Raw genomic sequence first — 27,980 nt, 5'->3', positions numbered from 1 at the left:
TGAGGATATACCACACCTGTAGCATTTTTGCTTTTTCCTATTCAAAGACATTTGATGCACTTTGTTTTCTAAGCTTTTCTTCTATAGCTCTGATGCACCCTTAGCTGCTGTTTCCATTGAGATAGCTAGTACGAGTGCTTTCTTCAAATCTAGCTCTTTTTCGGACAGTAGCCTTTTTTGTATGCTTGTACAGTGCATACCACATAGCAGTCGATCTCTCAAGGCATCATCAAGTCCCGTTTTAAAGTCACAATGCTGCGAGAGTTTGCGCAGTTCAGCCATATACTCAGATATGCTTTCATCTTTCGTTTGATTCCTCTTATGAAATCTGAGTCTTTCCGCTATCACGAGTGGTGCGGGATTCAAGTGCTTCTGCAACGTATCAACAATGTCTTTATATGACTTGCTCGACGGTTTGGCAGGGCTCAGAAGGTTACGAAGTAGACTGTAAGTTTTAGCTCCCATTAGACTGAGGAGGACAGAAGTTTTTTTCTCATCCTCGATATCATTAGCGTCGCAGTACAACTCCACTCGCTCTATGTATGATTCCCAGTCTCCACTTGTGCTATCAAACTCCTCTACTTTCCCAACGCTAGCCATTTTGGACATTAAATCCAGATATTGTCCGTTTGTCCTTTCCCTGTGTGCTATGCACTGTTACTCACGGATGCTTTGCTAGGTTTCGTTTTGTCTCCTGCTTTATTTGGTCCTTTTCTCCGTCCCTCCGGATAAAACTTTCATGTCGTGCCGTTGTTTAGGGTCCAGATAACTTGTCGCCAAACTCGTTGGTTTGTAAGACCAAACCAAAACCTGCTGTCGGCTTACCATTGGCATCTACATACAATGAAACAATTGCACAAACTTGAAACTGGGGTTTGGTACCTACACATATTGACCAGTTCATCCGTTTCAGTGCTGATAGTGTCTTAACCACCAAGAGGTCTTCTGAAATAGTTAAACGTTTTATCCATGATTGGATCAGTGTGCATGGCTCACCACAAACGTTGTTCAGTGACAATGGTGGTGAGTTTAAGAATGAGGAACTGAGAGACATGGCTGAGAACTTTAATATTGAAATTAAAACAGCACCTGCTTACAGTCTGTGAAGCAATGTACTGTTAGACCGCCACAATCAAACTCTGACGGACATCCTGCTGAAAGTCAAAGCAAGTACTGGATGTGACTGGAGCACTGCCATGGACTGGGCCCTGACGGCAAAGAACACTATGCAAAGTGTCCATGGATATAGCCCACATCATCTGGTGTTCAGGCAGAATCCTAACCTGCCTTCTGTATTAATAGACAAAGCTCCATCTCCAGAGGGCACCATCAAGAGTGAATGGGTTGCCAAGCACATTTTAGCCCTGCAAGCTGCAAGAAAAGCTTTCACAGAAGCAGAATGTTCAGAAAGGATACGCAGAGCACTAAAGAAACAGCTGCGGCCCATAGACGAGCGATATGAAACTGGAGACAAAGTCTTTTACAAAAGTGGATTGTCCAGAATGGAAAGGACCAGGAGTGGTGATTGGCCAAGATGATAAAGCCGTTTTTTTGTTAGACACAGAGGTACCTGTGTCAGAGTGCATCAACTCAGATTGAGAAAAGTTACTCACGAGAATGAAGGACCTCAGATTACCTGCAATGAATAGGACAATCAAGGACAGCATACAATGGACATCATTGAAGAAAATGTAGGAGGAGACACTATTGCAGTAAATTCTGAGAATCATCCTTTGCCTACTCCTGAAAATGCAGAGGCTGAGAGACAGCACTCTGGGAACACCATCATAAAGACAGATCAAATTGTGACATTCAGAAATGCAGAGGGTGTCTCACAAAATGCTAAAGTGTTGGGACATGCCAGCAAAGCAACTGGGAAATACAAGAACTGGTTTAACTTGGAGCTGCTTGAGCGAGCAGAAGTGGCTGGCAACAGTGAGTCAGCTGATCTGTCATAGTTGGAGGATCTTCACATCCAGGATGATGCTGAGGATACAGATATGCATGAGGATGTTTTTGTGAGTAAGAACATATCGTTTGATGAAGCAAAGAAAAATGAAATAAAAAGTTGGAAACAGAACCAAGTGTTTGAAAAATTGAGGACAAAGGACAAAATTGTGTCTCCACTCGTTCGGTGTGCACTCTGAAAGAGACTGAAAATGGAATAATACCAAAGGCAAGACTTGCTGCACGAGGATTTGAGGAGCTTCAAGTTTCTGACCTACAAAAGGACTCCCCAACCTGTGCCTCAGAGTCACTGAGACTTTCGGTGGCAGTTATATGTCAAAAACAATGGGAACTTCACTCTATGGATATTAAATCTGCTTTTTTACAAGGAATGCAACTGTCCAGAGACATTTTCATCATACTCCCCTAGAGGCCAATAGCACAGGTGAACACCTGTGCTATTTGGAAACTGATTAAATGTGTGTATGGTTTAGCTGATGCTGCACTGTATTGGTATAACAGGGTAAAAAGCATCATGATTGAAGCAGGAAGCATCATGTCTAAGGTTGACCCTGCAGTTTTCCATTGGCTGGATGAGCGCAAAAATGTAACTGGTGTACTTGCTTGTCATGTTGATGATTTTATATGGGGTGGATCACACATGTTTTCAGTCAGTCAGACCTCACCTGAGGTCAAAGTTTAATGTTGGTCATGAAGCACACAATAGCTTTTCCTGTGTGGGGGTAGATATTGTTACTGAATGTAAGAAGGTACAAATACACCAAGAACATTCAGCACCTGCAGTCCATACACCTCTCACTCTCACAAGCAGCAGTCGGCTTCACCTCTCACTGCAAAGGAGACAGAGCAGCTCAGACCTAAGTTAGGCCAACTTCTGTGGGTGGCAAGACAGAGCAGGCCTGATGTCTTGTTTGATGCTAGTAATTTAGCATCTCGTCTCAAACATGTGACAGTACAGACCATATATGAAGCAAACTGAGTTGAGTTGTGTGTAAGCTCAAGGCCAAGTCAGTTGAATTGAAATCTCAACACCTTGGGAACAACAGTAACTTAAAGATGGTTACATTCACTGATACATCTTTTGGAAATCTTTCAGATGGGGTACTCAAGGGTGACAACGGGCCATTCCATGGCAATCAAAGAGAATTAAGAGAATTGTCAGAAGCACACTGGCAGGTGAAACACTTGCTATGTCTGAGGGGATTGATAATACCATTTTTCTTTCCACACTCTTTTCTGAACTCAGTGCTGGTAGTACTGCTTGTCCTCCACTTATAATATGTGTGACTTATCATTTCTCTCTTATTGATGCACTTAAGTCAACTAAGTTTGTTGCAGAGAAAAGGTTACGTCTGGAAATCAGTTCAATTAAAAAGCTGATTCAAACTAAGAAAGTTCATCAAGTGTTGTGGTCTCAAACAAAAGACCAACTCGTGGACTGTTTAACAAAGAAGGGAGCATCTGCAACCTCACTCCTTAAGGCTCTTTATGAAGGACTTTGGAATATTCAATAAATTCAGTCACAAAATGTTTCACATTCTATCACGTTGAAACTGTACTAACAAAATCCTTAATGGCTATGCTTTCTCATAAGCCTTATGTTTTTTTTGTTTCTTTTTTAAAGAAAAGTGGGAGATTGTTACTCCTTTGTTTTGTTTGTATTACATGTCCACCTACGAGGGCTACTATGTTTTTGTTTTGTGCTCTTCTTCGATGGCTTTGGTTGTCTGTTCGGGGCATGCACATGTCGGAATAAAGTTGAGCAAAGAAACAAGTTATTTTTTTTACTGACTAACAAAAACAACCAGTTTAAATAAACTCTGCCTATTGTAGGTTTGGGAGTGGTCATCTATCTAGTTGGAGGTCTTACAGGACTTTGCTCATGGAAACAGGAAGAGCTGGGATTTCCTAAACTTGTTCAAGAACATTTCCTAAAGTGTAAGTGGAGAAGTATGTGTATATGGAAAGTGGTAAATGGCTTTGTACTTGTATAGCACTTTATCACATCCAGAGGATCCCAAGTTCTTCACATTAGTCATTCACCCAATCACGCACATACACAGATTGTGGCAAGCTACTGCATAGCTTCAGCTGCCCTGGGGCAGTCTGACAGAGTCGTTTTGATCCAGTGTGGATAATAGACACACTGGTCCTCCAATTCCAGTTTTTAAGACTCATTAAAGATTTTAGTTAAACCAAGGTGTCCAAAGTGTGGCGTGGGGGCCACTTGTGGCCCTTGGACTGAGTTTGTTGGTCCCACAATAGCAGTTTGAGAATAACACAAATTTGGCCTGTCCAAATTGACTTTTTATTTTTAAATCACAATGAAATTATCAATGTAATTTTATCTTAATGGAAAAAGTTAGGTATAACAAAGTGTTGTTTTATAAACATGCTTTTATGATAAGAACCGGGTTTATCCAGATGTTTTTATTGACTTTATTGCACAAAAATCTACTTTTATTTAAATTTCTGAATTTGGCTATGTATAACGAGCATTTTAAAAGAACGTGACCTTAAATTTTTTTCTTATTAAATTTCTTATATTGAGCCCCAAAGAATTTGAAAACAAGATGCTTTTCTTTTAATAAAGCAAAGCCTGAAAATCCTTTTTTTATGTTAAACAATTAATAACCTCTCTTTTCTACAAATCTACAAAAGACAAAAAAAAATTACTACTACACGTAGTAATTTTCTCTTTGTCTTTTTGACCCGGAAGTTTTTTTAAATAAACGACTTTTGCCCACATGACAAAAAGTTTGGACACCCCTGAGTTAAATGAGCATTCCTCCCTGAGTAAATTTAAATGTGTCGATGCAAATCCCATGATAAATATACGCACAACTCTCAGCTACACTGAATTCTTAAGAGGAAAACTATACAGGGCAAAATAAGAAAAAGTAATTTCATTTTAACTTTATGCCCACTTTGACACTGCTGCTGATAAAAGTACATGTTCCACCTCAGCAAATACATTTCAGCTTGAGTGTGCACACATTCATAAGCCTGCAGTTAGTTTATGTGTCGGCATGTGTTTGTGAGTGTGTGTGTCAGACAAAATGGAGGTTCGTTATACATTCCTGGGAATTGACTTTGCCATTTTGTTTTATCCTTAAATGAGAAAAACTTTTCAAATGTGTCATTGCTTGACAGAGGATGATTGCTGGTTTGTGTGAGGGCGTATGTTGTGTCATCCTTTCTGAACACGTGTGTGTTTGTGTGCATCGTGAAAGTGCCTCCAATGGTTATCAGGTCTCTACATTGGCAACTACACATTATAAGGAGAAAGTATCCACATATGTCTGTGATGACAGCTGAGGTGGAAAGAAGAAAAAAAGACAGGAAGAGGTGAGAAGAGGAGGGACATGTGATAAAGAAACTTCTGGTCACAAGCCTGTAATTCCTACCGTCTTCTTTGGTTCTGAGGAGGACAGGGCTGCTGGCAGGGCCGTCTCCAACCTGTGTGAACGCCAACACTTGCAGTGCATACATTTTATATTTTTGAAGGGAACTCAGAAGCAGTGTTAGATTTCTGTCTCCTTGTACCACCTGAACACTAGGGGGAGTGTCTGAGTCTTTCTCACGGTACAACACCTGTGCAAAATGAGAGGAAAAAACATTAATTAATGAAAGAAAAACATTAAACATCTAGTTTGCTGTATCCTACACTGCCATTAATCTTAACTGCTTACAGATGTCTTATATACTTTGATGCCAAAAATTAGACATGGATACACAGATAGCGCAAGACCAAGCCATACACTGTGTGTACAATTATTAGGCAAGTTTTAATTATATGACATTTTTATGAATATTTTCCAACTCTGAGCTCTTTAGACTTGAATGTTTACTGAATATAAACATATCAGCTGATGTATATTTGTTTAATGAGGGAGGGTGGGGCCTTAGGAGATTAAAATCAAGGTGTGCAAAATCATTAGGCAGCTTCTTTTCCACAGGCAACATGGGTGAAAAATGAGATCTGAAGTCAGATTTTTCAAAGTTTTTATGGACAGATGAGATGTTCAGACAGACCAGATGGATGGGCCTGTGGTGGATCGGTAATGGGCACAGAGCTCCACTTCGCATCAGATGACAACAAGGTGGAGGTGCGGTACTGGTATCGGCTGGTATTATTGAAGATGAGCTAGTCGGATCTTTTCGGGTTAAAGGCGGACTCAAAATCAACTCCCAAACCTACGGACAGTTTTTAGAAGACACTTTCTTCAAGCAGTGGTACAGAAAAAAAATTAAATGTTTTAAGAAGACCAAGATTTTTATGCAGGACAATGCTCTGTCACATACATCAAAGCGCTCCACTATGTGCCCAACCAGTAAAGACATTAAAGATGTAAGAAGTGGCCCTCACCAGACTTAAACCCCATTGAGAACTTGTGGGCCCTTTTTAAACGAGAGATTTACAGTGAAGGAAAAGATAGCACATCTTTGAACAGTGACTGGGAGGCAGTAGTTCCTGCTGCACAAAAAGTTGATCATCAACAGATCAACAAACTGACAGAATGGAAGGTTTATAAATGTTATTGAAAAGAAGGGTGGCTATGTTGGTCACTGATTTATATTTAAATGTCAGAAATGTTTGCCAACATGGAGTTCCATGTTTATTATTCTGACTTTAATGGGGAGATGGGAAAATGTTCAATTTTAATTCAGTTGCGTAATAATTCTGCACACAAATAGTTGCCCAATCATTGTGCACATGGATATTGTCCTAAAAAAGCCCAAATAAAACTTTTGCTTTATTAAATATTCAGGTTTGAGAGATTATTTGATCAAGAGTGACAGTTGTTCAACAATAAAATTAATCCTAAAAACTACAACTTGGGTAATAATTGTGCACATAGTGTAAAGTTACCTCAGATTTATTTTTGAGATTAGAACTGTGTGAAATAAATAATAGTATGAATCTTTCAGATAATAGTCTGTGGTGCAACAATTATTATTACACCCAAAAAATGCAAATCAGTACACAGTGTGCCATCATTGACAAAAACAGCTAGAATGAAAATCTGTCAGAAGCTGTTCTTTCAAGGTCATCCTCTCCTTGCTTTAGAACTCACAAACTTGAACAAGTCATTTCTCTTAAAGCCACATGAGATAAAAAAAAATGTCACCTGAAAATTAAAGATGTAATAATGAAATCAGACACAAGTCAGGCACAGTAGGGCATTATGGATGGCTATTCAACATTAGGCAGTGGAAGGTGTTAAGAGAGCTGCTACTGGCAGTCCCTTCCCATCTATTAACATGGTGGGCATGCAGCTAAGTGTGATCTACAGGAAGGAACAGAGATATAAGGTGTGATGTGCTTTGGGCATGTTCTACGATGACCTGGATTTTGTCAAAAAGAATAAAATGCATGAACATAGACTCATTTACAGTGCTGAGAAAAAGTGTTTGCCCCTTTAATGGTTTTTCGAGCTTTTGTTTTCTTGAAAAGTGAAATATTTCAGATTATCAAACCTGATACCAGAATAGGAAAGCCAAAGCAAAAACACTGTTTATAAAAGGTTTCCTAAATCACATTTTTAAGATTGAGAGACCTAAAATGTCAAAAAAGTTCCTATTTTGATCTAAAACTATCTCATGACTGAAAGTGTTTTCACATTCAAAGCTGCAAACATGTAGTCACTGAATAAATAAAGGTTCCCAAACCTTTTGAGTTAATTAGCTGATTAGGGTTAGGAACCACAAGTTTCAAGTATATATATAACTTTTTCACAATAATGTAATTTTCTGAGACACTGAATTTTTGGTTGACAATATTTGTAAGCAGTAATCAAAATTACAAACAATAAAAGCTGAAACATCTAATTTTACATGTAATAAAACAATAGTTTCATTTTCTGAAATGTGTGACAAAAATATTGAACTTTTTGCACCATTCAAATGTTTTTAAATGTACCTGTATTTCAATAATTTATTGTAATTTTTTGTAACAACTTGTTTCCACATTGCTGAAAATGAGACCAAAAGGTGCCAGGCGTGTGACCTGCATGTCTAAATAGATGAGCCATGTTACTATTTAGCCTTTCAACATGATAGACCTTTCCTCTTTACTTTAGTTTGAACATAATCTGCAGGATCTGTTGCTCTTGGTGGGTTGAGAGTCTGGACTTAACTATCAAAACTATTCACACTGTGACTTTGCACACAAAACTTTTGAGTTTTTGCCAAACAGCAAGTCATATATTTTAGTTACAGAGAATCTTCCAAAACCAACAAATCGTAGTCATTACCCCTTTTTGTTTTTGATAAAATCATAATCCAATCATTGCTTCATGTACGACCTGACACCACTACTGTGTTTTCCAGGAAAATAAGCCTTTCTTAATTCAATGCACAATTATTGCAGCATGCTGGTTTTAAAAAGCCATAGTGGAGGAACTAACAGGAACAGTTAAAGAATATTACACTCCTGATCAAAATCTTAAGATCAGTCAAAAAATTGCAAGAATTAGCATTTTGCACTAATGAATCTTAAGAAGGTTCTAAGTAGAGCTTCACAATGTTAAAAGACAAAATCAGTGCAAGAGACAAGAACATTTGAGCAGGGAATTTTCTGAAAACTGCATTTACACTCAAACATGACTTTTTCAGCTGATCAAAAGTTTAAGACCATAGTCTTTAAAAGCCAAAAGCTGTGCAAAAATCTGGATTCCATGTCATGTTCTGTGAAGTCTTTACACTGTCAAGACCTCCTGATGGCAAAAGCAAAAAGGCTCACTGACTTTGAACGTGGCAGGATTGTTGAGCTGCATAAGCAAGGCCTCTAACAACGTGCCATCGCTGCTGAGGTTGGACACAGTAAGACAGTCATTTTGCATTTTTTAAATGATCCTGAGGGTTATGGAACAAAAAAGTCAAGTGGTAGACCCAAAACAATTTCACCAGCTCTGAGCCGCAGGATCCGATTGGCTGTCCGTCAAGACACGGGACAGTCCTCTACCCAAATTAAAGCCATTACTGGTGCTGACTGCAGCCTAATAACCATCAGACGACATCTGCGAGAGAAGGGCTTCAGAAACAAAAAACGTCTTCAAAGGCCACGTCTTCTTCAACACCACAGAATTGTCCGTTTGGACTTTGCAAGGGTGCACCAAACATGGGACATTGAAAGGTGGAAGAAAGTTGTCTTCTCTGATGAGAAAATGTTTAACCTTGATGGTCCTGATGGCTTCCAACGTTACTGGCATGACAGGGAGATCCCACCTGAGATGTTTTCTACACGGCACAGTGGTGGGGGCGCCATCAAGATTTGGGGTGCGTTTTCCTTCAATAGAACAATGGAGCTTCAGGTTGTGCAGAGGCGTCAAACAGCAGCTGGCTCTGTCTAAAACTCAAAAACTAAAAGTCCATGAGAGCAAAATGCAAATTCTTGCAATTTTTTGACTGGTCTTAAGATTTTGATCAGGAGTGTATATCATGTTCCTCCTTCCTGTAACAGATTTTTTTGTGTGTGAAGGTCTGCGTGGATGTGAGTGTGCAGAATGTGCTGGAAGAAGTGAGGAGTCAAGTGAGAACATTAAGGTTGGTTCAAGAGTCTCTGTAGCTGCTTGAGAGTTTTGATTCACCTTATACCCAATAATGAGTCCGTTCCTTTGTGTCTCAGGAAGAGCAGACCAGGTGAGTATGATCCTGGAGGAACTCACTGCCTCAGCAGTTACATTTTCTGGAGATCTAGATGGAGCTGAAAAACAGACAAAGAAACATGCGCACAAATACGCCACTCAGTGCCACTTGACTCTCTGAACCAATCTTCAATTTTACCTCAGTCATCTGCCTCCCTCTCTCCATCAATCTTCCCCTCTGTGAAATTGAGGGAGTGAGTAAAGGCCAGGGAGATGTGGCAAAATGAGAGGAGAACAGAGAAAAATAATTATTAGGCCCAAGCAGCGAAGCGCTGCGAAGGGCTATTGTTTTCTTGCCGTTTCTTATTATTACAATTCTCCCTCCGAATGAATTGGCTTTTTGGGGGCTTTATCATATTCAAAAAGTCACCAAACTTGGCGGAGGCCTTAAGCCTGTTTAACATTTTTGTATTTTAAAGTCGTCGCAAAAATCGCAAGAGAAATGGCTCAACGGCGCCACCTAAAAATTTTCATAGGACCCTTTTCTATTCACTTCCTTCATCGTAGAGACATGAAATTGGGTACACTTGTAGAGCTCCCCAAGGCCCTCAAAATTTACAATGAATGTCATAGTGAAAGAATCACAGGAAGTCGGCCATTTTAGATTGAAGTTTGGATTTTGACCCCATTTTTGCAGTTTGCAGCCTTCGTATTTGATCAAACTCCTCCTAGGGATCTCGATTGATCGGCTTCAAACTTGGTCAGTCTGTTCATAAGGCATGTCCCATCTAAAGTTATCAAAACTGTGAGTTTTTGAGTATGCTCAAGGGGGATTAGCAGGGGTCAAAGTTCACCTACTCGCCATAAAAAAATAAACTGCTATATCTCCTACACAGAAACTCACAGAGGCAGCAAAGTTTCTGTGATTTATCATCATCGGGTGTCCTACAATACCCTATGGTCGAATGATGACATCATTTAGGCCACGCCCCCTGAGAACAGGAAGTGTAATGTTTTACTGTGAATGGTCGCTATCTGACCCCTTTGACCTCATCAACATGAAACTGTGCCCAGACACAGAAGACATGTTGGTGTGTTGAGGATTCCAACCCGACCAGCTTCCATAAAGCAGGTGGGCGTGGCGGCATGGTTATTTACTACAGCAAGTAAATGCATCAATTTCACTTGTCCCTACCTTACTGGTCAGTCAAGGGCAAAATCAAATTTAAGCATTTTGATTGGTTGTGATGGACAACTAATCCATCAGTTACCAGTACGTAAGTTGTAAGCTTACGTACTGGCAGCTTATGACTGCCAGTACGTAAGCTGCTACGAACTGGCAGTCGGCCGCGGCCGTTCATGGTCGAGGTTCGGCCCATTCTGCTGTGGACTGTAAATGTTTTTTTGTTTTTTTTGCTAACCAGTTGGAGCTGATAACTTTTCCTGAACATTTTGCATGACTTTTGGAGCTGAAGACCCGAACCACGCTCGTGAGCCGGAACGGACTGTTGGACCGGAGTTGGAGCAGTTTCATTGCCGTTCGTTTAAAAACAAGTAACTCGCAGTGCGGTGAGTAACCCATTCCTCGTGCTGGTTCTGGGAGCCGCCAAAACTGCTCTTCCGAGGACGATGCTGACCGAGCCCCTAAGGCCTGCAAGGTTTGTAAAGCTAACGGAGCACTTCACTAATTCAAGAAACTGAATAGTGTGTTTGATACATCCAGTTTCATACATTCAGCCTTGTTTGTTGTTATGTATATAAGCTGTTTAAGGGTTGTTTCGAACAGCTCTGAGAAAATGTAAAATATCTTATTGCCGATCCATTGGGGTTGTAATACTTAGTTGTAGCACTTCCTTTTCCTAATTAATGGGTGGGATTCAGCCTGTGCTATTGTTCTAATGTGCTGAAAGTTAACTGTGCTCTGTTAATGTGCATTGCCCTTGGTTTATTACTGAGCAGTATGGTTTATTAAACTGGGAGATCTTAACCTTTAACATTTTCCTGACTCATTTTAGGATAAGGTTAAAGTTGCACCGCATTTAGATCCCAGATGTAGTTAACATCAAAGCATGTGGGCATAGCTTAGAGTTAAACTTTGACTATACGCCATGAAACATCAAGATTAAATAACTTCCAAATGCAAGATCACAGCTGCATCAGACTTCCTATGTCTCTCTTCAGAACAGTCCTCAACACATTTCCATGGTCACTTGATGACATCACCCTAGCCCCGCCCACTTTTAAGAGGCAGTAACCTGCTTTTTCTGCTGCATGTTTTTCTGTTCTATCATTTATATGGGTTTCATCATGTGAAAACTGCGCAACAGCTTCCGTGGTGCCATGCATGCGGAGGTGCTGTAAACTGCGTCAAAGCTTCTGTGGTGGCTGGCGGGCGGATCCGTGTAGCCCACAGTACCCCCGCGGTGGCCAATAGGCCGGAGCGGCGCTTGGCTGCGAGGGCCGCACGTCGCCGCTAGCGGCTTTAATATCACTTTATTTCTCATCCATCTGCCTTTTTATCCCCAGCAAGTAATTTGTCAAACTTATCTAAGTTGGATGCTTAGAAGCAGAAAAACGGAGTGAATGAGTTCTGTGTTTGTACCAGCCTCTGCGGTGCATGCTGGGACTGTTTGGCTCCATGGTCCTGGTCCTATGGAGTTTGAGGCCTGGATCTGAACCTGGTAGTGGGTCCAGGGACTTAGCCCATCTATTGTGGCTTCAGTGGTTCCAACTCCACCCTTTATGTCCTCAATTCTGTCCTCCCCATCTCCATCTGTCCTCCAAACACGGATCCGGTAGCCCACAGTCTCTGGGCTGCTGTTGTACTCTGACTGTGGAAGAGGCTGAAAGAAAGCAAGCAGTTAGAGACAGAGGAAAAGAGCAAATTGGATGTGTTAATCTCCACATGTTACTGCATTCTTGCCTAGCTTGTAAAAAATAAAAGAACTGATTGCATCAGACTGAAGAAAGCATGTACCACTATTTTGCTTTCAGAAATATTTCTGAGACATTTGGGATGTGATTTTATCCTTACCCTTAATATTGACCAAACAGATTGTTTCTGTTGTCTGCACTCTTAACCTGCACAGCTCCTTTAACGACTGTACTAAAGTTATGTTAATTCATATCACTGACAGAATTAGATTCAAGATTAGTATCTGTGTCTCTCAAAACATAATGAAACAAAATAAAAACATAAATTTTGATAAGAAAAATTATTAATCAATTTTTAATAAAATTTTACTTGAAAATGTGATCAATAGACTTGCCAATAATCAGTTGACAAATATTTATTGTCCCTAAAGCAAACTAATCATTCTTCCAACTGGTGAACAGTTTTTTTGCATTTTTTGTAATTTTATGGCTTTATCATTAATGTGCTATCAGCATGTCATTAACAATCAGCCTAATCTTTGGCTTCCTCATAGGTTCAAGCCTAGACTCTGGCTGGACTTCCTCAAAATGTTCATATTTCTGCCCGTTAACAGAAACATGTTGGTAAAAGTTGGAAGATTACTTTAAATATAACTGTAAATAATTCTGATCTTAACAATACGTATTCCTTCTTATCCTCTACATATAGCACTCGATCTGAAATGTGATTTTGCTGCCACTTCCAAAAACTACTTGTATCACGCATTTAATTTTTTCAGTCTGCTGCAGTGAGAGACTGGAATGATGTAAAAAAAATCCCAAAACTGAATACTTTCATCTCCAAAGCAGCTTTTCAAGCTTCGATCAAAGATCATTTTAAAGACATTTGCTGCTCTCTGCAAGGCTTTGCAACCAATTATTTTTGGTTGCTTCATAGCTTATAAAATCCCCTTTTGTGTGAGCATCATGTTTTTCTAAGTGCTGTATTTTTTTTTTTTTTATTGGTTTTGATGTTTATTTTGTCTAATCTGGGGAATTTTAAATGTTGCTTTTTTTCCAGCCTCCTCTTCTTCTACCTCAAAAGGCCGTGGCTTTCTTGACCAGTTAAATAAATAAACATGATATCAATAATACTCCCACAACAGGACTTTCATTTTTCCATGGCAAGATCCTTTCAGAGAACACTTCAAGCCAGGATTAAAATACCTTCTTGCAGCCATTTGTTTTGTGAAAGGACAGATATGGTGATCAGATAAAAGCTCCTGGCCAGCTCATGGATGTCAAAAAAGTTGAAGGTTGTAATAATAATCTAAAAATGAAGCACTAGTGGACCTTCTACTTATATTGTCTGAGTCATGGCAATGGCTCAAAACATACCAGTCCTCCAATAAGGTCTGGCTGAGAAAGAAGAAATTTCTGGACTCAGTCAAAGCCCAGATCTTGAGGTCTCATTGAGATTTTATGGGGTGACCAGAAACAGGCTTGGAATCCCTCAAACAATTTCAACCAGAAAAAACTGTATGTGCTTTATACTTCGACCGATAAATTCCAATCTGCTTCACATTTCCACTTTCTCCTCCTTACCTGCATACTACATCTCTGCCATTTCATCTGTTCAGCATCATCTCACATCCTTGTTGATATATTACTTCAGGAGGAAATTGTCCTGTCATCATTTTAGGTAGATGTTGTTACTATCCAGTTTGTACCTAATCGGACAGACGATTTTCACAAACAATGTACATAGCAGCTGTCCCACGCTGTGCAGAGGGAAAGTCTTTGAGATACCCTGTCATTTTAAATACTTCAGTGATTTAGCACAGCTTAGCATTTAGGAGCCACAATACAAAAAGTCACATTAGTTTTATTACCCTTAATATGCCGCTTAGAATAATGGCCTTAGCTAAAACCATTGTGATGGTCCCATTAAAGCAGAAAACCAGCATAGCTCAGGCAAAATGCTAACATACAGGTGAAGTTTCATTAGCATGCTACACTTATAGTCTGTACTGTCTCGGTGTCTGTGTCTGATTTGACAGGCTCTTTTTCTCATTCCAACTCTTAAATGGAAAAATGCTCTGCTCTCCATTTACATTATAATAGAAGAGTGGAGGGGTGGGAGTAAAAGAGGGATGGAGGGAAGGACAGAAAAGAGAAAACTAAAGAAAGGAAAGACTTGGAGAACAAAATTATGCAGCAGTTTGTGCTGCTTCGAGTCCAAAGTGGTGAGTGAGAAATGTGACAGATTAGTGTGAGCAATGATAACAAGGAGAGACAATGATTACAGACTCTCTATAATAAAAAACCCAAGATGCAAGGACACAACACAGGCCTGCAAAAAAAGGAAGAAAAGAACTCCCAGTCAAATTAGCACCGCTTAAAGGAGCAGATTGAAGGTTAATGGTTTACAGAGTCAAGCATGTATTCGGCGTGTGTGTCCATGTGTGTTTTGGTACCTTCCAGCTAAAATGTAGACTGGTCTGTGTCACAGACACGAGGCTCAGGTTGGATGGGTAGGTGTCAGGGGTAGCCCGTAGTGTTTGAATCAGCCTAGAGGGGGCGCTCATTGGACTGGAACCAATGATGTTCACCTGCCTGATCCTAAACCTGGAGACCACAAAAATCAAAACTTTAAACACAAATAATTTCATGTAAAAATCAGTGTGGTCCGGTGAGTTAGCAACAAGCTTCTTCAAATGTTGCAATCATCTGTTGCTCTGGATTAAATTGATGGAGGATATACTCTAGTTTGTAAGCGACAAACTAGAGTATAACATTTTTTTTACGTGTCTTTGTGAGCCTGCCTTTTTTAAAATTAAATTAAATATAATTTCAGATTTATTTAGAATTTTTGTCCAAGTTATTTTAAAAAGTGAGCTATTGTTGCAGGCTAATTTTCTAAAATATAGAAAAGTAATTGTAGGGATGAACAAATATAAAAATTTGGGCCAATGTTAATATCCGACATCAATTAACTCAATTATATGGCAGAATAATCAATAGAATACTTCCTTACTAAAATAATCGTTTTCCACAGCCCTAGCATTGTTCTGTTGTAGTAGATTAAACAGCATTTTTACTCAAACAACCTACACAACCTGGTGACAGAGACACTTATTATTACAAGGAAACCCTACAAATTCCAATGTTTCTCTAACTTATGAAGCCGTCATGGTTTACTGTCTGGTAAAAGTGTCAGAAAAGATTGTAAATATTTTACCTTATCTCTCTGACAAGATCAGCAAAAATATCTTTAAAAGTTAGGCATAGTGCCAAACTTTAGAAATGTTTTCACTATTAAATTATTGAACAGTAAACATCAACATCTGAAGCTCTTCATGAGAACTTCTTTAGTTGTTTGAGAGCAGCTAGTAGCGAGTCAATAAAACAGCTATGTCTGAACATGTAGACTTGTAAACACAAAAACATTCATGAGAGAGAGTTTGTTGTTTTTTCTGCTTATAAATGAGGCCATGCTTCTTTGTGGCTGTGAATGTTGAAATGTGTGATTGGCAGGGTTTGCCTGAGAGAGTACAACTCTGAGTTGTTGTCCCTGCGATGGGGAACAAGTGAAAGCAGATTAGAAGAAGAAACGAGAAATACAGACAAGCGCAACGCTTCATCTAGTGTCCCAGTGGCTCTGCCTGTGACAATGAGAGCTGTGTTAGCTTCAACATATTTTCATATCAAAATATCAGACTTCTGAAAGTTACATTTCCAGAATTCACTCATTAAATTTTTTAACTGAAACTAGATGTGGTACTCAATTAAAAATTTTAAACAAGTTAATCATAGGGTTTGTAGTTAATTAATCAAAATGAACATGCAGGTTCTTAAGATCCTACTGCAAATGGCCCACCCCCCTGCTGATGCCCCTTTCTCTCCACCAAGCAATGGTGATGATCATCGATACAAATTTTTACAGCTTTCATTCGTTGTTTATCTGATCAAAAGTTGGATCAAGGAGGTTCAGAGGCGCACTCCTGTGACTTAGCTATAATAGTATTTGTTGGATCAAACTTTTTTTTCTGGACACCCTTATAAAAACTCAGGAGCCCATAATTCTCTGGTGTCGCCGCTTCCAGTGGACAAGGAGAAGCACCTTTTGTCAGGATCTGTGTTTTTCTGTGTTTATTTTGAATTTTTGACTTAGAGTCTCTGTGTTGTCTAGTCTCCCCTTGATGATTCCCAGGTGTGTCTTATTTCCATGATTACCCTCAGTGTATTTAACCCCACCTTTGTCCTTTGTTCCTTGTCGGGTCCTCGTCTCATTTTGGCATCTGCTGTAAGTGTGTGCTCAGTTCGTTGTCTTTGTCCTTTCATGGTACAAGTTGGTACCTGCAATGGAGCCGTATCGTGCTGCCTGGTACGGCTGCGTGCCAGGCAGCATGGCTCCATTCAGCCATGCTGCCTGGTAATGGGACTGTTCTTGTGTTTGGATTTTTGGATTTCTTCATTAAACCATCATTTTCACTCCACAGGCTGCAGCTCGTCAGTCTTCCCTCCCAAAAACAAAGTGGAGGTAGGCGCGTGAGGTAGGTGTCTCACGCGCCAACCTCACCATCGTTTCATGACAATTTTGTCATCAATCCATTTGCTTATGGATATGTTGCATATTCATGATACACAATGAAAGGACCTTTGTATATAAAATGAAAAAAGTAATTAATTGTGTTAAGATAAGCAGAATTAGTTAATTGAAATTAATTTTAAAGTTCCATAAACAAAACTAAAACCACAAAAGTCCATCGTATATTTTTGACACATATCTCCAGATGACCGGAAAGACGAATTTTTAAACAATGGATCAAGACAAAGTGGAAATAAGAATATTTCTCCATTATAATCCAGAACCAGAAGAAAAAACTCCATATTTTTCCATATTTGAATATTAGGATGAGGGGACATTCATATCAAGCGGACATAAAGAAAATGAGAGAAGAGCTGCTTATCAATGAGAGAGTAGATTCTCTCCTCTTCTCCGTGTCTCTTATTCTCTGCTTGTCCTGCAGTTTAAATGCCTTCTGCTGTCGTTCCAACTTTCTCATCAGCATTCCTCTCCCCTCCGCTTCCTTATACCTCTTATTCCCCCCAGCCCCCGTCTCCTGTAGCTAGTTTGAAGGAAGGTTATAAGGACCTGCATGCTGCAGCTGTGAAGGTGCTGACAAACAGAAAAGTCTCAGATGGAACTGTCTCTCGGTGTGCCTGTGTGATTTATCGAACTTCACCTGAGCCCTGCTATACTGCAGAAACCGCAGAAGAGTGAGATTTGTGTAAGCTGGAGCCTGTGAAAGTGCTCTATGTGTTTGCTGCTACCTGTACTGAGTGAAGGGAGTGAGGCTCTGGATCTCCAGCGTGTCTGCATTCGGCTTGTTGTCTTTCTGGTAAACGACTCTCCATGCCTCCTCTCTCCCATCCTCCTTCACCACCTGTTAAATACAAAGAATGTTGCAGAACAGGTTTCCTCCTGCTGTGTTTAGCCATTGACGGTAACCACTAAATGCACTCTCAGCACAACACACCTGTCCTTCAGCGATCCATCTGGATATGACGGTCTTACCATCAGAACCAGGGCGGAACCTGAGCGTCACTGTTCGTGGACTAATGTTAGAGATAACCAGGTTGGAGGGAGCCCCAGGAAGCTCTGCAAACAGAAGAAAATATCACCGAAAAGATAATTTATTTCAGAAATTCAATTTAAAAAGTTAGTCTTCTAAATTATACACAGGCATTACACTGTGATATATTTAGGCCCGTGCAGCTAAGTGCTGCGAAGGCCTATTGTTTCTGTACTGTTTCTTATTATTATTATTAGGCCCGAGCAGCTAAGCGCTGCGAAGGCCTATTGTTTTTCTATTGTTTCTTATTATTAGGCCCGAGCAGCTAAGCGCTGCGAAGGCCTATTGTTTCTGTACTGTTTCTTATTATTACGATTCTCCCTCCAAATGAATTGGCTTTTTGGGGGCTTTATCATATTCAAAAACTCACCAAACTTGGCGGAAGCCTTAAGCCTGTTTCAAATTTACGTATTTTAAAGTCGTCGCAAAAATTACAAAAGAAATGGCTCAATAGCATCACCTAGAAATTTTCAAAGGACCCTTTGCTATTCACTTACTTCATCGTAGAGACATGAAATTTGGTACAATTGTAGAGCTCCCCAAGATGCTCAAAATTTACAATTAATGTCATAGTGCAAGTATCACAGGAAGTCAGCCATTTTGGATTGAAGTTCGAATTTTGACTCCATTTTTGCCATTTACAGCCTTCGTATTTGATCGAACTCCTCCTAGGGATTTTTATTGATCGGCTTCAAACTTGGTCAGTCTGTTCATAAGGCATGTCCCGTCTAAAGTTATCAAAACTGTGAGTTTTTGAGTATGCTGAAGGGGAGTTAGAGGAAAAGTTCCCTACTCGCCATAAAAACATAAACTGCTATATCTCCTACACAGAAACTCACAGAGGCACCAAAGTTTCTGTGATTGATCATCATCGGGTGTCCTACAATACCCTATGGTCGAATGATGACATCACTTAGGCCACGCCCCCTGAGAACAGGAAGTGTAATGTTTTACTGTGAACTTTCTCTATCTGACCCCTTTGACCACATCAACATGAAACTGTGCCCAGACACAGAACACATGTTGGTGTATTGAGGATTCCAACCCCGACCAGCTTCGATGGAGCAGGTGGGCTCCATCGTGGCGGCGTGGCGAAGTGACCTCTAACGCCATCGCCATACGTTTGGCTCTCAATTCCACATTTTCGGGCCCAGCTGCTCCAAACTCACAACTATGGATCCTCATCAACTCCCCGACAGGAATCCATCACAATATTTGGTGGGCGTGGCCTAATTTCTCTATAGCGCCCCCTAGAAAACTTTAAATGATCAGCCCCAAGCCATGCTTTAACCTACAATTACAAAACTTTATACACGTGTATCTTGTCAGGTCTAGCGCCCCCTAGAAAACAGCAGCCCATAGGTTATGTTGTTATTAATTATTTAAATATACATTATTGTAACTTTTTTATATATATATATAAGTTTATTTTGTGGGTTACAGTACAAACATTCATTCATTTTTGCTAGAAATAATACAAACAATGTCATTCAGCAAAACTTATGACACAGCGAAGTAAGAACACACTGTGGTCAGTGTTGATGGAGTACCACTGGCCCCTTGTGGCGAAATACTGGCACTGCTGGTGCAATACCAGTATTGCGCCAGCAGGAGGCAGTGGTACTCCATCAATGAGAAAACAGATCGACGCTACGTAATAACAGTCAGCCAGCGACAGCTGGAGCTGCAAAGTTTTCCTGAACATTTTGCCTGCTTTTTGGAGCCACAGACCTGGACTACGCTCAACATTTTGCTTGGATTTTGGAGTTGCAAAATCCGAACCACGCTTTTGAGCAAGAAGGCTCTGTTGGACCGGAGTTGGAGCAGTTTTATGGCCTCTTTGCACCTCAGCTAAACGGCTGAAATGTTTTTCCATGGTAACAATTAATAATGTACATCAATCCGAAACCCCAACAAGTAAGCCAAAGAAAGGTTTTAAGATGTTCGCCTCGTTATAAATTCACAGATATGAAGGTGAGTTTTATTTTCTTTAAACTGCTAGCACAAGCCTGCTAGCTTTCTAGTAAAAATCTGCTATTTAATATCTAAAGATTTCTCAGCCATTCTAACGGACACTGTGCCTTATTTTCAAGCATATTACCTGTGTTTATTGTTAACGACAATAAACGCAGCGGGGAGGGGGAGTGCAGATTACAGTTCAGACTTTTTGCTTGAATTATGACGAAGAAAAACGAGCCTAGAGTTTACTCTGGTATCGGAGTTCTAGTTCAGCTGACTGTTCAGGTTCAGAGTTATTACTTTTAGAAAAATATGGCCGTGTTGCTTAAGATTTCTGTGTTATTTCATTTATTACTTTTGCATGCTTGTGTGAATGACTCATTAAGACGGTGTTTAGAGCGGTGTGTACGGCGTTAGCTTCAAGTGGTAGCTTTAACTTGTAGCAACGAATATTTACAAGCTGTCTTAATTGAGGATGGCTTGGAAATCCATGAAAACTTAAAGAAAGTACATAGTATTGTTTTATTTGTGTCTTAAGTACGACTTTGTCTTTTATAGCAGTAATAGTTACTGAAAGTGGAAAAAAGAGTGCAAAGAGCCCATTGCTGTTCGTTTAAACAGTCGTAACTCGCAGTGCGGTGAGTAATTTATTCCTTCCTGCTGGTTCTGGAAGCCGTCATGTTTGGAACAGTTATTCTGAGGAGGATGCTAACCCAATGCCTGAGGCCTGCAACGTTTTTAATGCTAACGAAGCGCTTTACTAATAAACTGAATAGTGTGTTTGTTACATCCAGTTTCATACATTTAGACTTGTTTGTTATTATGTATAGAAGATGTTTAAAATGTCGTTTCAAAGAGCTCTGAGAAAATGCTAAGTATATTTTTACCGATCCATTGGGGTTGTAATATTTAGTTGCAGCACTTCCTGTGATAAATACCTAATTAATGGGTGGGATTCAGCTTCTGCTTTTTTTCTAATGTGCTGAAAGTTAACTGTGCTCTGTTAATGTGCATTGCCCTTGGTTTATTACTGAACAGTACGGTTTATTAAACTGGTACATCTTAACCTTCACCATTTTCCTGACTCATTTCACAATAACGTTAAAGTTGCACTGCATTTAGATCTCAGTTGTAGTTAACATCAAAGCATGTGGGTGTGGCTTAGTGTAAAACTTTCACTATTTGCCATGAAACATCAACATTAAATGACTTCCAAATGCAAGATCACAGCTGCATCATCACACTTCCTCTGTCTTTCTAGAGAACAGCCCTGAACACATTTCCATGGTCACTTGATGACCTCACTGTAGCCCTGCCCACTTTTAAGAGGCAGTCACATGTTTTTTCTGCTGTATATTTTACTGTTTATTCTATAATTTATATGGGTTTCATCATGTGAATACTGACTAAAAACGATAACATGATGAACTCTATGAATGCTGGCTGCTGACCGAACCGCATTGGGGTGTAGAAATGACGAACTGCAGTTCTTCGCCATGTGCATATGATCGGCTCTAAATGACACGTGGATCATCCGACTGGCGCCAAATTGGATACGTATGACCTTTGTTGACCTCTAAAGAGCATGTTCCTTTTGCATGAAGTCCTGCTTTAGTACAGCGTAGTAAGGAGGTGATCAGCTTGTGGCGCAGTCAGTGGTGTAAGGGAAGCCCAGATTCATTTAACTTTGGCTGAGCTTCACGGTTGGCTCCAGTTATGAGTATGTTCATTTAAAACTATTGTTCTGTAATTTATGTTTTCATATGTTTGGGTTGATTCTGTTCTTTTTTTCATCATCCGAATTGCCCTATATCCTGTGTTGTCTTTAATTCCTTTTTTGATCCTATAACATTTCCTGGTTTATCATTTTCTGGGTTTGTGCTCTCCTTGTGTTTTGCCTTTTCTCCACTCACCCCTTATGCTCCTCCAATGGTGTTCTACTTTAAGTCTCACCTGTTTCCACTCAAGTAACCATCTACCCATATTTGGGCTCCCTGTTTGGACATTTTCTTGCTGGACTCTTTATCTGTTGCCAGGACTTCCCGATCTAGGGTTGTCTTCATGTTGCCTGTCAGTTTTTAGACTTTGATTTTCAGTTTTTAAGAAATTCCCAGCCACTTACCTGCTTACACTAAGCTCCTACATCACGGGATTAACTCTTTCTCATTTTCTCCTTCACAATACCTCCATGATTCTCTTTGGGGTTTAGGTCAGGCAAGGTTCCTGTCAAGTCCAATGGCACAAGTATTGGCACTTCAGACAGGGTGGGAAGCTACCAAGTTCATCCAATAGTTGTCTTCCACTTATCTTAGAGTAGGTGGTGGGGATTATGGGTTTTCAGAAGATACAAAACTATTAAAAGCAGCAAATGTTGTCAGAAGAACTAGGTTTATCTGGTTAATACAATTTCAAATTTCATGCCAAAAGAGGAAAAATACTTGTTAGTTGACATTGGTTTTGAAATAGATTTTTTTTTAAGCATAGGTTTGTTTCTAGTTGAGAGTAAAAAAAAATATTACAATATGACAATATTTTAACTTTCTTATTGAAGACAAAAACAATAATTGGGGAAATATAAAATTTTAATAAAGTTCGCTGTTGATATTCTTTATACAATTATGTACCTTTTAGTCACAAAATTACTTGGGCAATTATGTACCTTTTAGTCACAAAATTACTTGGGCAATTATGTACCTTTTAGTCACAAAATGAAAACAATAATAATAATAATGATAATACAGACCTTTGGGCACTTAAATAACTTAGAAACATCATAATATGTAGGAAAAAACATAAAATACAGAAACCCTTCAGCTGTAATTTTGGATTATTTTCTACTAAAATAGAGGATTATTTTGTACTAAAATAGAGGTTTAAAACTATCTGAAGCATGCCAAATATTTTTTAAGTGTAAACAAACATTTGTGGAGATATATTCAACAACAACCTTGCACAACATCTTTGTCTGTTCATTTTGAATGTTTTTACCTTCACGATTACTAACAGCAGCAAGGTTTTACTCCCCTAATTGTCAACCTTACTCTGACTTCACCATTTATTAGCTTTATCATTACCCACATTAGCCTTCAATGCCCCTATACCTATATGGAGCACAGCGGTAGAAGCACAGGGTTGGTTTTGTTGCTTCGACATTTAGTGGCCATCAGAGCCATGAGCTGATTAACAGTTTCCTACAGTTTATTCCTACTGAGTAGAATGGAGAACATCTCAATAAGGGAACGCAGACTGACAGCATCATTGGGTTATTCGTATCCGTGAAGCTGACATTTAAACAAGTAACATTACTTTTTGTGGTCTGGGAGGTTTACTGTTGCAGATTACATCCATTTTGATGACCTTTTAAAGTTGCCTTAAAGTGTTATACCTTTATGACACTTTAAAGTCAAAAAGGTATACTTTATGGTATAAAGTGTCATACTTTAAGTGTTGCTTAAACAGTAACTAAACCCTAATCAACTTTTATGTAGATAAATTGAACGGGACATTTTTGTGTTAATACGATATGTAATTCTACAATATTTAGTCTGTCTTAGTGCTTCTCTCATACAGTGCATACAGCTTGGCTGATGCCTATGTTTGGGTAAAAAACAATCTCGGACACACACTTAGTATCTAATATATTTAAAATTTATTGCTTTGATAACTTTAGTTAGTGCGATGCTTTGTATTTCCAATAGACTTACTAAAAAGGATAAATGGCAAAAACAGAAAATAGTGTCCCCAAATATGAGTTTAGCATATAAAGGCTAGGAGCAGAAATAAAGGCAGAAAATGGACTCATTGAAAAAATAGTGCTAGAGGTAATTTTTAGAGAAAGCTAATTTCTAAATTTTTCTGGAGGTATTTAGAAATTAACTTTAGAAAATAGATCTAAGTGTAATGTAGATCTATTTTTTTCTGCTGTGTCAGAGCAATTACTTAATTTTTTTTCCAAGATTGAAAATAAAAGCTGGAGAAAGATAAATCTGAAGAGCGGTCAGGGCGATGGGGAGAAAATGCATCATCCAACATGTTCTTTTCAATACCTGTACATGTCTGAGTAGGCAGCAAAGCTGTGAAATTACGTTTGACCCATTCTTATTCTGACTTTATTCCATCTCCATGGGAATAATAAGAGGCAGAAAGCAAGCAGTTTGGGTGACCAGTTGTGTCAGGGGAGACACAACTGGTCTGAAACACAAAGACTTCACAGGGAAATGATAACCACCTCCCCTTGAATTTATTTTTTTTTCTGCAGTAGCATTATCTCACATTGAACATTTTGGGGAAAAAAACTGTAATGCTGAATGAGTACACTTATTCAGCAGAGCAAAATGTATTTCTCAAATACAGAATTGAGGCCTCTAAAAGAAAACATTTTCCCATTAAATAGAGAAAATGTCTCTATTTAGTGGGATAACAATCCAAAATACAGGAATGGCTCACCAGACACATGACCAACCTTCTTCAGCGTCATCCACTCCAGAAGCATTTTTTCAAACCGATTCTAGAATGAAAATTCTTTTTTCTTTTTTTCTGTTGAGAAATGCTGACCTAAAATTAAAATTAATCATGCAAAGTAACATCTGGACCCAACGGTAGACTCAGACTTCAATAAAACCTATCAGGTGATGTTTGTTGTGTTTTGTCTCATGCAAACTTTGTTTTAATTCTATTTCTTTTTGTATTTAATCACAAGATTAAATACAAATTTTCTCAACTTCATGAATAAGTAAACCAGAGTGGAATCTAGGTTTGGTGGATTGCTCCCATCTCTCTCTCTGTTCATTCTTTAGTTTTTTCCTAATCTTCCGTCCTGCATCCTTCTCTCTCTCTCTTTTTCTCTCTCTCTCTCTTTCTTTTGGTTTCATGAATTAATCAATAACCTCTCAGGCAGAGAGAGTTACCAAGCCAGGAAACAGGAACACCAGGCTTCCTGAAAAAAAGAGGAATAAGTTTCAAGCCTTTATAAAATAGTTCAGACTATTCCTTATTTCAATGCATGGAAATTTTAAAGAATGAAGTCTCAACAAATAGAGTAATTGAATAAAACATAAAGCAAAATACTTAATATTGTTTTACATGAAAGAATGAAGAACTGTAACTTTGGTTTCAAATAATTAGAATAATGGATGATTAATGTATTTTTTTCTCAGAACACTAATAATAACTCAAATTATGATTATTATAAGAGTAACTAATAAGTTATGGTTATCATAATATTATAGATGAGTGCTAAATCAGAGAAGCTAAAGAGGTTATGGATGTGATTTTAATTATAAATTTGAAATTATATAAAATGTGTAACTCTAATTTAAGATCACTGTTGTATTGGAAGTAAATTGGTGAAAGGTTAGGGAAAAACTAAAAAGAGAGAAGAGTTGACCAATGCTTCAGGGTTTGCTGATTTGGAGACAGATTGTTACAAATCAACTGCTGAAAGAAGAAGCTTGTGCAGGTAAAGGGGCTAGGGTGACCCCCTTTTGAACATAAACCAAGGACATCATGTCATAATATTTCTAAGCCCAAAGACTCAAATCTATAAACACAAATTATGAAAAGCTTCTTTTTTGAACGAGCTGTCAGAAAACATAATTAAGCAGCATCTGTTATCCCCAGAAGAAAAATAGTAAACACCTGAACGTCAAACTTTAGTGTATCAATAACAGGAGGAAAGAATAATTGGACACAGATTTAGCTAGCATTACAGAAAAAATGTGACAATAGCCACACACTTGTCCACTGGCATCTTGCTGATAAAAAAGCACCGTCTGCACATTAGCTGCTTCTGTCGCGTTAAAACCGAAATCTGCTCTGACAACAACAACACCGGAACAATTATTTCCTTCACACTGTGCTTTTTATAACCGGGAATAAATCGGACACCAATAATAAGCTCTTTCATATGCACAATTTAGCCACAGCTAAATATTCATATAAATGGTTTTTAGATGTCAGACTTTCAATTGCCACACACAATTTACAGCAAGTCCCCCAAACAGACAACTGACAGCTGCTGAATGAAATTGGTATTAGTCATGCAAGTGCCATGTATAAAACAGTTTTTAAAATCTAGTGCTAATGAATCAAACACTTGACAGCTTGCTTCTGTCAATAAAACTGCAAAATACAATCTACTCTGCACTCATCAGCCCAAGTCAAATGCAACAAAGACAGCAGAAGCACTTTTCTGTGATGCATTTGATTAACTCTTGAAGTTTGAAGATTTACGGTTGAGGATTTACGGTAATTCAATGATTTAGTCTGAAGTGCCATCATTGTTGAACATGACCTGAAATGTTCAAGAAAATTTGGTAATAGATCCAGGATCACAAAGATTTAAGTCTTGAATTGAAAATTGTTGAAGTCCAGAGTTGCTACCAGGAATGGAGTGCAGAACGGTCTTCCAAGACTAAGACCAAGACTGAATGTTTGGAATTTCGGCAAATATTTCAGGACATTGCTTTTTGTACACTACAAAATGCAAAAATGAACAAAAAAAATACCTAATTACTCAACCATATAGGTTTTTTTTTATATATATCAGTGACGGTGACATTTAAAGCGAAATAAGCTGGGTTTATAGTTGATACACTGAACTGGACACCGTCCTTTTGAAACTTTTTAATACAAAAACACTGAGGGCTGCCACATAACCCCTGCCACCAGGCTTAGCAGGTGTTCTGGGGGAAACCATGTTACTATTCCTAAAAAAATATGGACATATCAGTCAATTAGTAGATGTTTTATTTTTATTAGTCCATTCAGGCAAGCAAATGGCCTCACAAATGAAATTCCCAAAGCCTTTAATAATGATAGAATCTGTAGTCTACAAATATAAAGCAAACAAGGACTACACAAGAACAACAGACAACAGAAGACAAGTGTAAATATTTTTTCTTACATGGATTATGACCATAAAGACATAAAATATACTGAGGTTAACATTTAAAATAGATAATTTCAAGCCTAAACCAAATATAGCCTTCATCTATATGCTGAGTGTATGTAAACTTCCGACCTGAGCAACATTTGTGTGAACCACCAGAAAATCCCCCTCTGCCGCCACAAAATGTCACCACTCTTCTCCAAATACATTCAGGGAACTTGTAAACATTATAATCTGAAAATGTTTATCAGTTAGATGAATGACAACATTTTCTCAACTCCATGAATTCATGAATAAGTAAACCAGAGTGGAGTCTATGTTTGGTGGATTGCTCCCATCTCTCTCTCTGTTCATTCTTTAGTTTTTTCCTAATCTTCCATCCTTCATCCTTCTCTCTCTCTTTCTTTTGGTTTCATGAATTAATCAATAACCTCTGAATCTAAGAACTGTCTGTATCCATCTTGCTTTCACTTATTCTGCTTTTACTCATAAATTAGTCATTAGATAATATTGGGACAAAATCCCTGCTTGCATGAGGACCAGCATTTTCCCCCATTCATTCTTCACCACTGCCACACAGTACATTTGTCAAAGACTTTGGTCTTCTCTTCTAAGAAAATTCCATTTACTTGCATTTTGCGTCTGGGCATCCCCTTGCTCTCTTCCAACCTTCTTCTGATTGTCTCATGCCCTGCCCAGTTAATTGCTGCATCTTTTGTCTGCAGTTAATCAGCTCTAATGTTGACTGCAACTTCAGCAGTCACTTGAACTTGTCATGCCCACAAAAGCAACCTAGCACACAGTACACAAACAATAAAATGACTTGTAAATGGCAGACTTTTGTCTGAGTAAGTACGTGAAAGCGTGTGTCTGCAGTGTGGGCGATGATTCATGGAGGCACAGAAGCAGCCACTTATCAGCCTGAAGAATGACACCGGCTTCATGAGAGCTCATCACTCATATTTACTTTGCCACGCAAGCACACACACACACAAACATAAACACACTAAGTGAACATGTAAACACTGGAGTCATGGTAGCAGAGGACTTTTGTTTCTTCCACTTATTTTCTAATATTCCTGT

At 38.9% G+C, this 27,980-nt stretch overlaps 1 protein-coding gene across 2 annotated transcripts in view; it reads right to left on the bottom strand.

The window, feature by feature from the left end:
- LOC129353727 (protein sidekick-1-like) overlaps positions 1 to 27,980 on the bottom strand; it is a 355,296-nt gene that overhangs the window by 49,077 nt on the left and 278,239 nt on the right. For both annotated transcript variants that reach the window (XM_055023085.1, XM_055023086.1), the window contains exons 22-27: positions 17,954 to 18,075; positions 17,748 to 17,860; positions 14,888 to 15,038; positions 12,160 to 12,400; positions 9,561 to 9,676; positions 5,376 to 5,562 (exon numbers count right to left, since the gene is read on the bottom strand). In XM_055023085.1, coding sequence (XP_054879060.1) covers positions 5,376 to 5,562; positions 9,561 to 9,676; positions 12,160 to 12,400; positions 14,888 to 15,038; positions 17,748 to 17,860; positions 17,954 to 18,075 — 930 coding nt within the window. The remainder of the gene's footprint in view (positions 1 to 5,375; positions 5,563 to 9,560; positions 9,677 to 12,159; positions 12,401 to 14,887; positions 15,039 to 17,747; positions 17,861 to 17,953; positions 18,076 to 27,980) is intronic.

Source organism: Poeciliopsis prolifica, unplaced genomic scaffold, assembly GCF_027474105.1.
Source record: "Poeciliopsis prolifica strain line A6 unplaced genomic scaffold, Auburn_PproV2 SCAFFOLD095, whole genome shotgun sequence".
NCBI classification, from domain to species: Eukaryota; Metazoa; Chordata; class Actinopteri; order Cyprinodontiformes; family Poeciliidae; genus Poeciliopsis; species Poeciliopsis prolifica.
This window is presented reverse-complemented; position numbering and strand designations above follow the sequence as displayed.